The 18106-nt window shown below is 42.1% G+C and overlaps 1 protein-coding gene across 2 annotated transcripts in view; it reads right to left on the bottom strand.

The window, feature by feature from the left end:
- NTN4 (netrin 4) overlaps positions 1-14640 on the bottom strand; it is a 97118-nt gene extending 82478 nt beyond the window's left edge. For both annotated transcript variants that reach the window (XM_037068164.1, XM_037068163.1), the window contains exons 1-2: positions 14036-14640; positions 10624-11153 (exon numbers count right to left, since the gene is read on the bottom strand). In XM_037068164.1, the coding sequence (XP_036924059.1) occupies positions 10624-11153; positions 14036-14108 (603 nt within the window). In that variant the 5' untranslated portion in view covers positions 14109-14640. The remainder of the gene's footprint in view (positions 1-10623; positions 11154-14035) is intronic.
- Positions 14641-18106: the final 3466 nt, after the last annotated feature.

Here is an 18106-nt window from a genome sequence, read left to right on the forward strand (position 1 = left end):
ATGGTGACAGTGGAGATGAGGACCAGCTCAGAGACAGAACCACCAGCACAGTGATGACCAGACGTGGGACCCCACCTCCCACATGATGCTACCCAGTAATACTACGAGCTATCAACAACTTGTCAGGTATTAATGCAAGACAGGAACTCAGAGAAAAGGGACTCATTCCTTGTTTCCCTGCCTCCCCTTTCTTTGTCAGTTAAGTGACTTCCTTATGTTCAATAGTTATGAAAAAGGACCACTCGCCTTGCAAGAAATGATATCTCATAAAAAAGATTATACCAAAAGTGAGGGCTTCTGCCTACCTAGCAGGAAGACTGTCATGACTAGCTAAGTAATTTGGATGCAAAGGATTTTTTTCAGTTGTTTACTCATTCTGTGGCATAATCTATGCATTCAGAGGTGAGTGAGACATGAGAGAGTCCTGACACAAACCTTTAAATCTGCACATGATTACAGAGACCTCCCTGTAACATCTCTCCCTGGGGATCATTCAGCCTTTGCTGAAACATTTCATGGATGAAAATCTCAAGGGAGCTCTCTTTGTCTTATGGACACATCCAGCTTTTAGGAAAGTCTTTCTTTGGTCATACTCTTGCTTCCTGAAAGCATCGGCATCCATTTAATCCCTCTCCAAATATCTGAGGAATGCTAGCAATGCCTGAACATCCATAAATCCTCTCTCATAGGTGAAATATCCCAAGTTTTTCATTATGTAATGAGGTCTCTAATTTATCTCACCAGTTCTGTTCAGCTTTTTCTGAATAGGAATATCTTGGCCAAACATAATATTCTAGCTATGCTTCAACTAGAGAACACAACAGAAGGCCTATTCTCTCCTTTGTCTGGGACATTACTCTTCTACCAATGTAGCCTCAAGTTGCATTAGCTTTTTTGGTAGTCACAATATATTGTTGACTTGTATTGAAGTTACACTCAACTGAAACCCTCAGGTCTTTTTCACATGAACAACTGATAAGTCATACATTTCTAGTGCTTGTACAGATGATTTTTTAAAAGAGGAATTTACGTTTAATGCTATTAAATTTAACCTCATAAGTTTTGCTCAAGAATCTTTTGACTGTTCCCTGAGTTGTCTTTCTAAAACAGCTCTGATTATGTTATCTGTACCCAGGAGAACTGTTGATTGATCTCTCCTAGCCACCAGATCAAGTCCAAAACCCTTGGCTCACTAGACCTTGGGTAATCTGACTTGGGCCTCCAGGACCAGCCTCACTGCCCACATCTCACTCCCTCCCCCTGCCCGCCACTTCTATACTCTCTACCCATTGTAAGGATTTACTTTCATTATACATATGCATTTTTCATGGAATTCCTTCTCCTACCTTCCACTACTCACCCTTTAAAGGACAACAATTTAAAAGTCTCAATCCAACTGTGGACTCCTTGAAGGAAGGATTATGTTACAATGAAGTTCAGGCAACAGGAAAGGGACATAGCTTACAAATTTGAGGGCTTTTAAAAAAGTTTTGTTTGTTTGTGTGTTTTATTAAAAATAATATTGAAACCTCTTTCTTCAAAGTTACTTTCTCCTCCCAACTCTAGAAATGCAGGTAAATTGGATTGGATTTACTTGAAATAACAGTTCTTACTTAGGGAGAGGTAGTAACAAGCTTGGCAGTTTATTCAAGTGAACCAAATAATTGCACCAGTTTGTCCAGAGGCAATGTCATGAGGCAGTTGTTTTCCAGAATCCCAAAACAACCCCCATCATCCAACACCACACTGTGAAAAGAAGCGCAGATGGGAACACCGCAGAAGCATATGAAAATGATAACATTTTCTCTTTCTGATTTTAGAACAAAGTCTTTTTCAGTAGCTGCTGAAAAATAGTGTTAGCTCAAATAAGCATGGCATCATGCAGAAAACATCTGAATGTTTTTCATATTTTTTGTTTGTTTTAGGAACTGTGATTATAAAGTGTACATCAACAAACAAAGCTGACACCTGGAGAGACTTCTGCTCCTGTGTCAGTTGCAGGAAGTTTAGGAAAAGAAGAGAAATATGATATAGAAAGAGATTGGTGTTTTGTTTTGTTGTTTGTTAACAAGGCAAACTGTCCAGGAAAAGAATGTTTTGTAGAGGCAAAGTGAGACGTGTGCAAAATGCCCAGCACAGTAACTGCACCTTCTACTGTGATCTCTACATGTCAATTTTCTCTTCTCCCTCTTAATGGAACAATTAAATGTCAGTATAGTAAACATTAATTAAAACAGCAAGATGCTCTGCGTCACATTCCACAAATCAAATTTTACAACATATTAAGAGAAAAATGGGTACAATGCTATATTTTAATTCCATTTCCGACACTGTGATGGTCTAGGAGCATTTCAAACACATATTGTTCCTATAGTTGGAATTCTGAGTCTAAAAAAAAAATGAAAAGTTGGAGGAATCAGGATAAAATGAATATGAGGCCCTTAAAACCTGAAGGCCCCTAAACTCAGCATTTCTCTTTCAGCACGGTGTTTTCAAAGATAACTTTCTCCTTCTACATCGTTTCCTCTCTCTTTTCCATTATCACATGTTAGCCAGTGTTTTCTCTTCCTCTGTTTTAGTTTGTCTTCTGTAAACCTCAAATTGCAGCTCTCATGCATTCTCTCTCACTTGTCATTTTAGAATTCACACCCACTGTTCTGACCACAGTAAGTCAATGTTATTTGATTCATGTTGCTGCTTAAACAACTGTTGGACCTATAGATTGTTGAGACTGGTTTGCGTATAAGCCTTGGAAATGTCAAGTGTTTTCGAAATGACAGTTTGATTCTGCCCTGAGCTGAGGGCTTGGACCTTCCTCTTTCCTATCCACACCCACTCCCTGATGATCTCATCCAGTTTTACAGCTTTAAATATCATCTCTAAACTGATGACTACTGAATTTATATATTTAGTCCAAACCTCTCCTCTGAACTTTAAACTCACAGATCCAACTACCTACTATCCGAGTGTCTCCACTTGGTTAGCTCATAGGCAACTCATACTTTATATGTCCAAACACGAGCTCTTGGCATCCCTCTACAGATCCGCTCCCCCAAGAGTCCTCCTCTCCCTCTCAGTGAACGGCTATTCTGTTCTTCCGGGTGCTCAGGCTAAAACCATCCCTACTACTCTTTTCCTCTCATCCTCTACATCGAACATCTCAGTAAATGCTGTCGGTTCTCTCCATTAAATAGAGCCAGAACACAACTACTTTTCACCATTTCCAAGGCTACCTGCTGTCCATGCACCATGATATCTAACCTGAATTATCTCAGTAGCATGTTAGCTAGTCGTCCTCCTTCCCACTTCGGTCTTTTCTTAACACACAAGCCAGAGTGATCCTATTCAAAATAAACTGATCACATCACCCCTCTGCTTAAAACTTCAAATGGCTCCCAATATCATTCAGAGTAAAAGCAACGACCTTATAGTAATAACTTGTAATAACCAATGGCCCAAATTGGGATCCACTTAAAAATGAAGGGGCATGATAAACATAATTAATAGGCTTTAACTGATGTAGGTGTAAATTTGAGCCATCCCAGGCACCTATTTACAAGGCCCCCTGGTTTCTCCCACATCCTCCAGGATCTCTGACCTCTGACCTAACCTATTGTACTTTGACTTTCAGCCTTTGTACCACCCTCCTCACCCCCCTGAGGGTGCCAGGCAGACTTCCTCAGGGCCTTTGCTCTTTCACTAGATGTGCTCACTGCTCACTTCTCTTTCCTTCAGGTCCTCATTCAGAAGTCTTAGTGAAGCTTTCGCTCAGAATTCTGTCTAAACATTAAAAAAATCAAAAAACAAAACCACCTCCCAACTTCCTAGCCCCCTTCCCTGCTTTATTATTATTTTTTTTACTTACACTTATCAATAGCTAACATTCTATATATCTTACCTTGTTCAGCACCTTACATTTAGAATGTAGCCTCAATGGCAGGAGTTTTAAACTTTTGCTCTGTATCCCCAACTCTTGAAATAGTGGCTGGCACATAGGAGACACTTTATAAATACTTGTAGAAAGAATGATTGAATCACAACTGCTTTGAAAGGATCAATCCTTAGGAGATGTGTAACATCCAACACAGTTAACAAACAGTTATAGTTCTTTTCATAAAATTCAATTCAACAAATGTATTTTGGACATTTATGCCTGCTAGGGATGTGAGCCAGGTGCAGAGGTTTGGCTTTTTTTGTGTGGCATTTTAGAGTGATAATAAAGCTTAATCATATAAACAATTTCAAGGCAAGCTAATAATCCCAGCTTTGGCACAGATCAGCTATTATTTATTTGATTCCAAACGACTCACTTAGACTCAGTGAGTCTCGGTGTCTTTGTCTGTAAAATGGGTCTGATCCTACAACTAACAGGGTTCTTGAGAGAATGAGGGCTGCAGTGCACTTCACAGGGCGCCTGGCATATGGGAAGACTTCAACTGACTTTAGCTGCCACTGTGACTTATGGCCTCTGCTGCTACAGAAATAGGCAAACAGATTTCAATGACTGAAGAAAGAAGCACCTAACCAAAGAATAGTGCTTAGAAAACAGTCCTACTTCTGTGTTGCTTTGCTTTAGCTTTTAAGTTTAAAAATCTTAAATACTGCTTAGCACATTGCAAATGTGAATACCTACAGAAGCCTTACTAAGTAATTTATAATTTTCTGCATACTTGTGCTATACTGACTTTATCACAAGGTACCAAAACACAATCCTTCCAATGGCCTAAAGAAACAAACAAATACTCAGATCGTGAAAGGCATATTACCTGTACTACATATTGGAGGAAATAAGTTCATAAGTGATCACATTTAATCCTTTGCCCAGTACATTGTAAGGACTGTGAAGGAAAGGAATGTATGCAGTTTTTGTATCTTTCACACTACCTGGCGTGGCACAAAGGAACTTTAACCTAGTGCAAACAGCACTGGGCTTGACGTCAGGAAATACAGATTTCAGCTGAGTAATTGTGGACAAGTCACTTAACTTTCTTCAGGTTTCAGATTAGTCATCAGTCATGTTCTTTTCCATTGATGACATTTAGGTTCCTTTTCCAAAGCTCTCATTCTAAGAAACACTAGCCAGAGGGATTTCTAACAACGTGTGTCACTTAAACACACAACTTCATTTTCCCATATCTACAAATGGAAAGGAATGGAACCCTTGACTACAGATTTTGTTCTGTCCTGAAAACTTGCCAGGAACTCCGAGTTCTTGTCATGGTCTGTTCCATCAAACACAAATCTTTCAATCTGTTTTAAAGACAGTAAGCCCTTCCCTGCCACATTCCCCAACCCATACACTATTTTATTTTCTCCTTAATTCTTATTTACTATCACACTCTGACATACCATATATTTTATTCAACTATTTGTTCTCTATTTCCCCTTCCCTACACTAAAACCGAAACTTCATGGAGACAGGCATTTTTATCTCTTTGGTTCACTGCTATATCCCCAGCACCTGGAATGGGACCAGACACATAGTAACTCAAAAATTATTCTGTGATCCCTGGCTGGTGTAGCTCCGTGGATTGAGTGTGGGCCTGCAAACCAGAGGATTGCAGTTCGATTCCCAGTGAGGGCACATTCCTGGGTTGCAGGCCAGTTCCCAGCAGGGGACACAGGAGAGGCAACCATACATTGATATTTCTCTCCCTCTCTCCTTCCCTTCCCCTCTAAAGGTAAATAAGTAAAATCTTAAAAAGTTACTCAGTGAATAAATGGATAAACATTCTTTAAAAGATATTTCATTAATCACCTTTCCTCAACCACAACTTACCCCACATTATTACCAATTCAGCTTCTCCACATAAATCAGAGTTTCTGAATCTTATCCCCTTCCCAAGCCCTACATTTCATCTGTCTCATTTCAGGATATTCTACTATTCTACCCCTGCTTGTCATAGCGTTTCTTTGTTCATTCATTCAGTTATAGATTCACTAAGTGCCAAGCAATATGCTAAATGCTGGCAATACAGAGCTGAATAAGACTGGTGCAGCCCTTACCCTCTTTAACCGGCTTTGCCCGGTGCTTCATTGGAGACCCAACCTCCCCCTGTTCGTGGCCCCTCTGTGCTGCTCCTCTGTTTGAACATTATATATTCATAATGTCCTGCAGAAAAAAATCTGTAGTTTGGTTGGTTGACATCCAAATATGAACAGAGTTCTTTTAATAAGAATTAATAGAGCAGGGAGCAAGTGATGCTAACTTCTGAGAAGATGGTAACTCCATTCCTTGAAAGTTGTATTGGAGTTACTGGAATGATATTGTTTGCCAAACAGTGATAAACTGTTAGTTCTATGAGGACTGTGTGGCTTGTTGCATCTCCCCACTTCCTTCTATTCTCTGTTCCAGAGGTAATCTTAGGTGCTTCTTTGCATCCCAAAAAAGGCTAATTAGCCTACCATCTTTGGCTTCAAGGTGATTATTATCTATTGCTCCAACTGAATAAGAGACTAAGGCCCCAATTGACAGAGGGCCTTGATGTCTAACCAAGCCTGCCTGTGCCTCTTTAAAAAATTATTGAGGTATATTTGAAAGTTAAGAATTTCATTTATTTAAGGTATACAATTTGATCATTTGAGATATATATATCTCAAATATATATATACTATTTCTCTCTATATATTATTTCAATATATATATAGAAATAACCATGACTTTCAAGCTAATTAACATATCCATCAGCTAAACAATTACCACTTTATGCCCATGTGTAGTGAGAACACTAAGATCTACCCTCTTAGCAAACTTCAAGTTTACAATAAAGTCTTGCTGACCATAGTCATATTTGCTGTTCATTAGATCTCTGGAACTTACTCATCTTGCATAACTGAAATTGTGTACGCTTTGAACAGCATCTCTGGGTTGTGCCTTTTACCAGAACTTTTGGGATCATTTTATGCCTCCACCCCAGCATTTCCTAAGTTGTGTTCTGGGGATCTCTGGAATTCTGAGAGGCAGTAACTGGAGTTGTACAAGAAGAGATCTCCATGGACAAGTGAGTTTGTGAGTGTTACAGCCTGTATTTCTCACTTGGAGATACAGGATAAATAATGTGAATATTTATGTATTTGTAAATGTTTAATTTTATTAAACCCAGTCAGTATTCCCCAACCTGGTTTGATCATGGAACCTTTATTCTCAGAACACCACAGATATCTCAGAGGACATTCCTGCCCCGAGGAATGTTGTTTGGCAAATTCTTCTTACCTTCATGTCATATCCAAATGCAAAGCAAGTAAGAGTGAGCAAGGAGAGAGATAAGCGTATAATCTCTTTTCTAGCAGTTCTTGGGGGTCAATTATGAAGAGAGAACACAGTTTTATGGAACAAAGAGTAGACTTAGAGTAAGAAGACATGATGTAGTCCTGCCTCTGTGATCTGACTATGTCTTTGGGCAAATCACTTGTACCTCTGAGTCTTGACCTGCTCCTATAAAGGAGAATTTTAGGATAACCCTACCATATTGGTGGAAACTGCTGGTCAGTTTAGGAAATTTCTATATATCCAACTTAGCTTTGATTTAAAAAGTATTCTTCTGGGTTGGTTTTGTAGTCCTGAATTTTTTGGTTAAAATATTTTATTTATTTATTTTTAGAAAGAGGGGAGGGGAAGGAGAAAGAGAAAGGAGAGAAACATCAATGTGCGAGAGATACATCAATCTGTTGACTTTTGTGAGCCCCCAACTGGGGGACCTGGCCCGAAACCCAGTCATGTACCCTGACTGGGAATCGACCCCACGACCCTTTGGTCCATAAGCCAGCACTCAATCTACTGAGGCACACCAGTCAGGGACTACTCCTACATTTTTTTAATTGATTTTTGTTAGAGACAGAGAGGAAGGGAAGGAGTGAAAGAGAAAAAGAGAGAGAGGAGATCAAAGCAAGCAAGAGAGAGAAATTTATTTTTTCATTTATTTGTGCATTCATTGGTTGCTTCTTGTATGTGCCCTCACCAGGGATCAAACCCTCGACCTTTGCATATCAGGACATTGCTCTAACCAACTGAGCTAGCTGGCCTTTTTTGGATGACTGGTGCCTTTAATTTTGTAAATGTAGGTATCTGATTTCTTTGACATGAAGCTACAGGCTCTCTAAGGCCTTAAAAGCCCAAGGAACTACTTTGGAATAAACAATGGAAACAAATTAAGTCTGCGATATATTTATCTTAGCCTGAATAGTAGTATAACACCTAGAGAAGTCCTAAGAAGTCTTATAGAGAATGGAGGAAGATACAGGTCTATGATATTACAAACAAGCAATAAATGAAATTTGAGACTACTTATTTGACACTGAATCAATTGGCTTAGTTTTCTGATCACTCAGTTTCCAAAGACGAATACTGATGATACAGAGGTGCACTGCAAGATAAAGTCATAGCTCAGAACTAACTGGTACTCCAGAACAGTACGGGAGAGGCGGGTAATTGTCATTTCCAGGGCAGCTTGCTCTGCTCTTTATCTTTAAGGAAAATGTTCTTCTGTCCTCTATCTCAGGAGGGACAGATCCATTCCAAACCTCTCCTCTAAAGGGAAGAGATTCCTTGATGGTTTAATGTCCCCTTGCAAATACTACTGTAGAGGGAGGGAGGTGGCTCTGGATGTTTGTCTTGCCACTGAAATATGTCTGTTGAAATAACTATAATGAAGAAAATTTTTAACTGGATAGAAAAAGTGACTGTACTTGGAAATAACTAACAAATTTTGGTCTCTGTCTGCTGGAAATTTGATGTTACCATTGATGACAATAAGTAGTTTGGCTTTTAAAAAGACAAGATTTGTGCTTCCACTGTGGGTTAACTGTTACCTTAGTCATCTCTAAGTTATTGCTGGGCCATTGTAATACATTCAATGTGATGTTTGCTAAGCAACCATGCCTGCCATCTGGTTACTGAAACTGTACTTTTGCTACCTCATAGATACACATGGCCCAGCAGCAGTGAGATGTAGGGAGCTGATATCAGCCTGTGGATCAATTCCAAAGCAATTTGAGAGTTCAAGCCATTCACTTGTTTGCAACACAAAGTGTTCTCCACATAAAAAAACAATGAGTCTAACATAATCTCTTTCCTGTCCTGTTATCTTTAAAAATGTCCCATCATGGCAGGGCGCACATGGGTTTACAATATTAAGCCAACTTTAGAGACCATGAAGAAAAATGGAAAACTATTCGCTGTTTGTGCCACATCCTTTGGTTCTGGTGCCAGTGGCACTATTCTTGGTCTTCAAAGTACACATGGAAGGAATAGCTGAATCATATAGCAAAGTCCATATGCACTACAGAAGTGGAGGGAAGAGGTTCCCAAACCAACCTTTTCATCAGGCCCCTGGCAAGCACCCCTCCCCCCAAAACTAAAGTCAGAATTAGTAGCACTGACCCCAGTGCCTGACACGTAGTAGGGGCTCAATAAATGTTTACTAAATACTAACATCTGGGAAGTCTGCAAATAGTAATATAAATAGCTGCTAAAAGAGTGTTTATCTTAGTCTCTGTAGCCATTGTAGTATATGCATTAGAGGCATGTGTAACAACTAGTCTTGGCTTTCTTAACCTTGGTGCTATTGACATTTCTGGCTAGTAATTTTTTGCTGGGAATGGGAGGGGTGCTGTTTGTGCACTGTAGGCTTAGCAGTATCCCTGGCTTCCACCCACTAGATGCCAGCAATGTCCCTCCCCCCCAGCAACAATGTCTCCAGACATTGCCAAATATCCTCCAGGAGGGAGCATGGTAACAAAATCACCCCCAGTTGATAACCAGAATTAGAAAAATTATATTCTCTCTTCTCTTTTTTTTGATTCAATATATCTCGATCTCCATGTTGAAGATATCTCATTCTCTTAACCTGCTTTCATCCAATTTTCTCTGAATGTTTTCATATATCTAGAGGTACATTAGGTACACCCATTTAAGTTAAAAACACCTGCTTCCCTCTCAGGGGAAAGGATATATGGAACAAAGATAAATCATTCTATACAAAAAAGGGACTAATGGCTAAGGAGGCTGCAGGTTTTTGCAAAATGAAATTGGCATGGTCTGGGGCCCAGGATAGACCCAAGACCCTAAACTGGTTAATGTGTCTTTGAGTATAAAAAATAACAGTTGCAGTTTAAAAAAGAAACCTACCTTCATTTGCTTGCTATGCACTCATGTAATCTTAACAATAAAACTCCAATGTTATACAAAGTATCCTTCTGACAAACAGATTTTTTTCTCCCTTGGCTTTATTTTTATTTACTTCCTACTTATGTTAACAGTTTCAGGAAGAATCAGCCCGGGCTCCAGGAACAGGCTGTCAGAGTGACTCTTGCTCCTTCAGAAGTGCAGTAAGTAGTCTAACTGATGAAATCATTAGTGTTTAAAACCTCTAAGGCACAGTGATGATAGTGGGGAAAAAAGAAAAAGTCTTAGAATTCCGACTTAAAACCAGCCGGTGGGCAACCTGCTTGAAAATGACTACACATCCATGTCTAAGGGTGAGAAATAATTTATGACAAATAAAGCTCATGAAAAATTCTAATTTCGTTCATGTTGCTACAAGTATACCTCATGCTTTAAAAAAATGTGGGCTGGTAACATTTTTCTACCTTACTTACAGTGTAGAGTTAAATGTGTGCCCTTACCTCTCCTCCAGTGCACGGAAAAGGACTGGAGTATCTGGAAGTGCAAAGAGCTCCCTTCTTGACAACATCATCTTCCAGGCCAAAAGTCGCTGAGCAGTTAGTTGCAAAGTACTTGTAAGGCTTCCATGTCTTCCCAAAGTCCTGGGACCGGTCCAGCACCATGGCTGCCGGCCTGGGGGACTTGAACACAACAATCAGATGAGTGAAGTAGAATTCAGCTTCCAAGTCTAACTGGATCTTTTCTCTGTGCACATCCTCAGCAGACTGCCACCACGTGCGAGGAAACCTGAAGGACGAGTCTGCCATAGCAGCTGGCAGGTGAGCCAGGTGAGGCTGAGCAGCATTGCATTTGTCACATTTGGGCTGCCGACAGGTCAGATCAGTGTTCTCACTATAGAAGCAGAACAGTTCAGTGGTGTTCCGACCACAGGTGGTGTCTGACCAGAGTTTTCTTCCTAAAGCCAAATTTCCCATCTGAGGGTTACAGGCTTGTTCACAGCGGGAACTCATTCCAGCTACTCCATTCGGTCCTGGGGAAGGGAAAGCATATGTTATTCAAGACAAACCCATCTGGAAAGCTCTTTTGTCCACCTAGTTCATCTTCAACAGTCAACTTATCCTTACAGAGTTTCAGACTTTCAGGAAAGAGGAAATCCTACCAAATTTGAGCACAAATAAACACTCTGTATTTACACCACATTTGTGTACACAAGTGTGTATGTGCATTTTATGTTCATATGTAAAATTCACATGAAAGAAAATAAGACCACCTTACTTGATTTTAAAAATAGCTATTGGGCATCTGAGTACCAACAGACTCTAGTTTTGCCTCCCAAGTGAGATCCCATTGTATACCGATTAAATATCTCAATACATAATGGTAAAGGGCAAGAGGTAAAGATAATGGGCCTAACCCTTTTCAAGTACTTTGCTTTCTAAACATTCTCTATATTTGAAATATAAATATTTGTTTTTAATGCTATGACTTAAATAATATCCAAAACAATAATGTTTTTGAGATCATCCACCTTAGTCTTTCAAATATAATTTCAGTCCTTAACATTATCTAACATAACCATGAGAATGCATTAAGGAGGAAATGTAGAATTCATTATATTTTTAAGCCAAAAATATAATGGGACATATTCCCTAGGAAAAGCAATATGAGGTAGTTAATTAATATACAGGATCTCATTTGGGAGGCAAAGCTAGAGACTACTGGTACTCAGATGCCCGATAGCTATTTTTAATATTAAATAAATATAAATAAGAAAAAAACCCCTCTAAACTGCCAAATGGCAGAAAAGCTTACTTGACATGCTCTTTGCCTCTTGAGTGTTTCTGCCTATGACAGGTTATATAGTACTTACCTGTTTGCTTAACAGGAGAATGTTTATAGACTGGCTGCCACCAACAGCACCTTTAAACATTATCTGTGAACTAAAACACCTTCTTAAAGAAACAGGCACTTCCAGCCAAACAAAGGTCTAACAGACTTTAATGTTTCAAAATTACTGAAAATGATAAACATTATGCACTTATTAACATCCTGACTACATATTATAATCCTTTAACTTGGGTTTCTTGCTTTAATTATGAATATCGTAAGCAAAATCATCTATTTTAAACGTTAAAACAGACAGGGAAAGAAAGAAAAGGAAGTCAAACCCCAAATTCTGGCTAATTGAACGTTTGTGCTTCTTAACAGGGAGCACCTCTGAACTGTTATCACAGTACCACTGTTGGGGAGCCAAATGACAGCTTAGAGGAAAACAGACATCTCACACACTGAGGCTCACCAGCCCCACGTGACCTTTGCAAGCAAAAGGAAGGGATGTCTTAGGCATATTCTTTAAATGTCACATTCAAGTGTGCATCATGCCTGGACTCCACTTGCTGCTGCTCTGGTTAGCTGGGGCAATGGTTGCCCGTGGCCAGGATTGCCCAAATACACAATGTGCTATGACTCACCTGCCAGGCATTTCAGGGAAAATCATATACTGCCCGTACAAGTACTTTTGACTTGAAAAACTTGGCTTGTGATATTTATTTACAGCCTCTTGATTGCTTGCATGTTTTTGCCATAACATGGTTTGGAAAGAGAAAGGTTTATTAAAGTTCATTTTGTGTTTAGGGGAGCAGGCATAAGTCCACGCCGGGGGTTCACAAGTAGGAAGAAATAAAGTAAAAATATTAGACCTTTAAGGCTCCTTGAAGAAAGTGTTGGATCAGTTTCAATGGCCTCTAAACTAACAAAAAGTCCAGAAAAGATTGGAGCCAAATAAATAATGAGTGGACAAAAACACTTGGAGATTCCTAAATAAATGATCAGCCAAGTATAGCAAGGATGCTCCCATGAGTCTGACTGGTTTGGGATGCGGATTCTAGAGCCTGGCTTTTACTACGTGTCAGCGGCTCTGGGGACAAGGCGGACGGAACTGAAGGGAAGAAGAAAGCGATGCTCTCTATCCACCAGCCCGTCCCTATACTCCCCTTTCTGGAGCAAGCGAGATAAGTTGGAAAGACTGGAGGGCCAAAGACTCCCTCCCTTTCTTTCCTCCTCACACCGAGCTGCACTTCTATCTAATTGGAAACCAGGTGACCCCCAAGAGGGAGGTAGAGGAGAAGAAGATACTCCCTAATTAAAAAAGGGCGAGCTAGGAACGGCTAGCCACAAGCAGCCCAAGAAAGCCTGGATGGGAGTGAGAGGAAAAGCGCATCTGACGACGCCTCTGCTGGTCGTCCAGTTACCGAGACAGGGAGCAGACCCGCCTCCGACCTCCCGCGGAGCCTTGGCCAGGGTACCAATTCCCCAGGGGCGGCCAGCCTGCCTCTCGAAACGGAAGGTGATCACCCCCTATCGTCCCAAGCTCCGGGTCTCACTACGTACCAGCCACTGCCCCGGTGAGAGCGCATTCACCCCGCCCCAGGTGCCCCTACCTGGATCTCTTAGTACTCAGCACGAGGTCGGGAACTGCGGCGATCGCTCTCACCGAGAGAGCGACCCCGGCCCACGCGCGCCCGAGGTTGCTGGGCCACCCCTCCCCATCGTTCCTCAGGCCATGAAGTGCCGGGGGATGGCGAGCTTGGTCCTTTGTTCCCTCACAAAGTGGAAAGACAGTTTTTCACTAGCCCAGAGAAAGAAACCAAGGTCTCCGTATCTCCAGCAGGGCGCACCCAGGATATTCAAGGGCGTGTGTACCGCAATTAAAAAAAAAAAAAGCAATCAACAGTATCAATATTTTAAACTGCGGAGACCGGGGAAAACAGGCGGAACATGGCCACACATTTCATTCTCGGGAGCTGCGCTCAGCGCTCCCGAACTGCACTCCCCTGCACCCCGGAGTCCTGAAGTGGGGAACCGAGGGAGCAAGGGAAGAAGGGTGGGGGGCCGGCAGCAGTCACCACCCACCTGCGGCCACCGCGGAGCAGCCCCAGAGCAGCAGCAGCAGCAGCAGCAACCGCCGCCGCGCGCAGCTCCCCATGTTCGGGAGGAGCTGGGAGGACTGGGGCCGGGCGGGTGCGGGAGGGAGCCGAGCCCTCTCGGTTGTGGGATGAAGCGCCGATAGTCCTCGGGAGGAACCGGGGCTCTTATATTTCTTCCTCCTCCTGGGGCACCAGGATTAGTCAGTGGTCGCCGGCGGCTGGGAGCCGCGGGCCGGGGTCGCGCCGGGCGGAGGGGTTACCCTTGCGCAATGGCCTGGTGTGGTCCGGGCACCTCGGGGGCGGCGGGGGGCCCCCGGACCATAGCCGGCCCGGCCGCGCGGCCCGGCTGAGCGGTCCTGCGGCTCCTCCGCTGCTAGCCCGGGGCTCGGCGCTCGCAGCAGCTGCTGCTGAACTTTGTGAGACCTTTCACTTCCCGGCCGCCGCTGCTGCTGTCTCTCGGGCGTCCTCCTCGGCTTTTGCCACCTCCTCTGGCTTCTGCGTCTGAGTCCCGTCCTTCTCCATGGGCAGTTCCATGGGATGCATTTTTATTGCATCGACACCGCGGCGCTCCGGTGCCAGCCCTCCTCCCCTCGCACCTCCACCCCTTCCTCCCGCCCGCCCTCCCGCCCCCCTGCGCTCACTTGACAGCCGGGGCGGTGCAGACCGCGTGGCCGGGTCGTCAACACCGCCCCGGGAGGGATCTCTGGGCCCGACCGGCCACCCCCGGTGCCTCGCTGCCAGCTGGTCCCGCCCGCCTTATCCCCCACACGCGCCCGTCACCTCAGACCCCAGCTTCTCTTGTGTCCTTCCTAGCGTTTGCCCTGCATCTCCCTGCATGCCCCCCACCCTGGTGCCCTCCTGCACCCACAGGCCTCCTCGGGGAAGCAGTCTCCCACCTTCTCCCGGAACATTCCAGAGAGCAGTTGACTTTCTTGTTCAGGTCAGGGCATGCCAAGGGGCTTAAAAAACCGCGAAACAGACTAGCGCCTACTTCCCACATCCCCGGGGAAAACCAGCCTTCCCTCTCTCTCTCCTCGCACCCCAGACACCTCTTCTCTGGGAGTCTCACGAGCTCAGGAAGAAACCCCCACCACCCAGCCCCGGGTCACAGGCATCCGAGGGCGCACTAATTGCTAAGTGGCTGGGAAGACCTCTCGGCTAAGCAATCAATACTCTTAGGTGAGGTGTATCCGGTTTTGACGTAAAAGGTATTCCCCAATTCAAACTCAAGGTGCTTAAAGAAAAGGATCACAGGACTAGCAAGTGCGCCGTTTAAAAACATCACTGTCTACAGACAGGGACAAGACAAAGAGCGCGTCCTTGGTCCTTCCAAGCCCTTTCATTCTATAGAGTGCGTTGTGCTGTGAAACAATAATGTTGCGGAATGTTATGGGGAAAATTCAGTAGCAACCACAAGTAACTAATTGTGGATAAATTGCTCAAGGCTGCTGCTTATGGAAGGAGATTAAATAGCACTTGAGTCTAGGGTTTGGGGAAGTTCTACGAAAACATTGTTCTATGTACGCTAATGGGGGAATTGACAAAGTTAAGTAGAAAGCAATTTTATTGCAGTGTTTATTTTGTGCCTTTGAATGGTTTCCAGAAAATTAACTACTTCACAGATACCATTCAGTTTTGTGTGTTACTGATGAGGACAATTCAGAGCTTTGGGGCACATGTAGGTATTATTTATAATGACTCAGCTGGGGACATATAAGAAGCTTAAATCTCCCAAGAGGAACTGAGGTGAGATCAGCATCATCCACTTGGGAGACATTAAAATTATTCTCCTGTTCAGCACTGGAAAGTGGCAAAGAGTATGGGACTGCAATTCATGGAACACTTTAGGAGAAAAAAAACTTTGCGTTTTCAAATATTACCAATGTTTGGGACTTTCTTCATGTCTTAGAGATGTGGCCCCAGTGGAGTCACTGGAACACCTGTTCAAATTATTTTTTTAACCAAATAAATGATAGGGAATTATAACAGCCAAAAGCTCTTAGCAACAATATTGACCTAATGGTCAAAGCTAATTTTAAAGGAGAAAATGCACATTTGTTATTAACTTCTGATATAATAAGATATAGCAGCATATTCAGGGGAAACTACTTCTCTCATTGCATGTTTCAGAAGCATTTCCTGCCTGCAGCAATCCTGCCTTGGTAACACAGGATGGGTAAAAGTGGGTTTACAGTTGTTTGTGTGGAAAAAGACAAGCAGGTTGGGATTAAGGATATGCAATAATATAAAAAATATGAGATAAATAATACAAACAATATGTTATTTAAGAAATAATACAAGAATAAACTGTGTTGCATAGTCACAACTATAAAGCTACTTTGCCCACCACCGCCTGTGTCCCTGGTTCTTGTTCCCTTTAACATGACAGTAAGTTCCTTGACGGTAAGCCAGTTTGTATCCTTAGTCTATACAAACCATTATTGGGTTTTTCTTATGTTCTTCATTGTTCTCCATTGAGAATATCTGCTAGGTATATAGGAAACTTTCATTCAATGTTTTAGACTGAATTGCTCTATACTAAGAACAGGGATTAAGGAAAGAAGTGAAATCAACATTATTTTCTACATTCTAAATGAATCTGTACCTTTACAATACTTTATATATGAACAGCGCAGGAGAGAAAAATAACTAGCATTCTCATCAATTGTATTTGGTCAGGTAGTCTAACTTAGTTCTGAATTCAAATTAAACTCAATCATAATTTAGACAGAAATTATCTTTTCATTTTAAAGAAACTATTCAGGAAATTTTTACTTACATAAGGAGAATCTTTGATAAGCGTATCATTGCCTGTGATTAAGTGTTTTTGAATATTTCAGTAATGATTCCTAGTTTTTTTAAAGCTTAGCAAATCTATGGAAGTTCAATAACAGTTTCTAGAAGCTGCACAATTGACAGTTAAATCTAGAATACTACTGAGAACTCGGAAGAAAGCCAGAGGGCCTTTAAGAACTGAAATAGATGGGAAAATGTTGGTGTGCCAAAAATCTTATTCATGGAAGAGCTCTTTAGGTCTTCACTTAAATTATTCCTGCAACGTTAATCAGTTTGGTCACGCTGTTTTTCTGGGCCACAGCGTATTAGAACTTACAACTTAGAATGTGATTAAAACAAGGAATGAGTTTGAGACAACCTGATAATAAGGAGGATGGGAGAAATGTGAAAAGTAGCCATTAGGACAAAACCCCCCCCAGCAATCCGAGGCCTTTCAATGCAGAGGCAAAGCACCACGGGCTGTAGTGGTGTCGCTCTACTGTAGGTAGTCCAGTGTGTGAGGGTCCTCGTGGATCATGGGGTATTCAGCATCAGAAGTGACCTTAGGGATCCTTGAGCCCAGCTGCTCTCCCTATCAGGAACCCTCTCCACCAAATCTGTCCAATGGTCATCCTGTTTCTCTTCCAGGAACTTCCATTAGTGAAAGCCTCGAAAGCAGCCCTTTTCACTTTTGGTACTGTTTTATTCAGCAATGATACCTCTGTTAAATTCTACCTGAGTTTACAGAAGAGGTCCAATTTCTTTCCTGATAGGTATTCAAAGATTGTTTTAAAATTAAATGTGGTGGGGTAGCATTGGTTAATAACAGTATAGAAGTTTCAAACTTACGATTCTACAACATATCATGCATTCTGTGCTTGCCACCGAAAGTCTGGTCTCCCTCCATTACCAGTATATTTGACCTCCTTTACCCTCTTCATCCTCCCATGACCCTCCTGCCCCTGGGTAACCTTCTATTGTCTGTGTCTGTGAGTTTGTTTTGTTTGTTCACTTGTTGCTTTCTGTTTTATATCCCACATATGATTCTTGTCCTTTTCTGCCTGACTTGTTTCACTTAGCTTAATACTCTGTAAATCCATTCATGTTGTCACCAATGGCAGCTTTTCATCCTTTCTTGTGACTGAGTAATATTCCACTATATGTACACACACACACACACACACACACACACTAGATTTTTTTATCTAATTAGCCACTGAAGGACACTTGAGGTTGTTTTCATGTCTTGGTTACTGTGTATAATGCTGCTATATTTGAAGAT

The sequence above is a fragment of the Sturnira hondurensis genome, unplaced genomic scaffold (genome assembly GCF_014824575.4).
Source record: "Sturnira hondurensis isolate 20B ecotype Veracruz unplaced genomic scaffold, ASM1482457v3 Scaffold0017436, whole genome shotgun sequence".
Lineage (NCBI taxonomy): Eukaryota > Metazoa > Chordata > Mammalia > Chiroptera > Phyllostomidae > Sturnira > Sturnira hondurensis.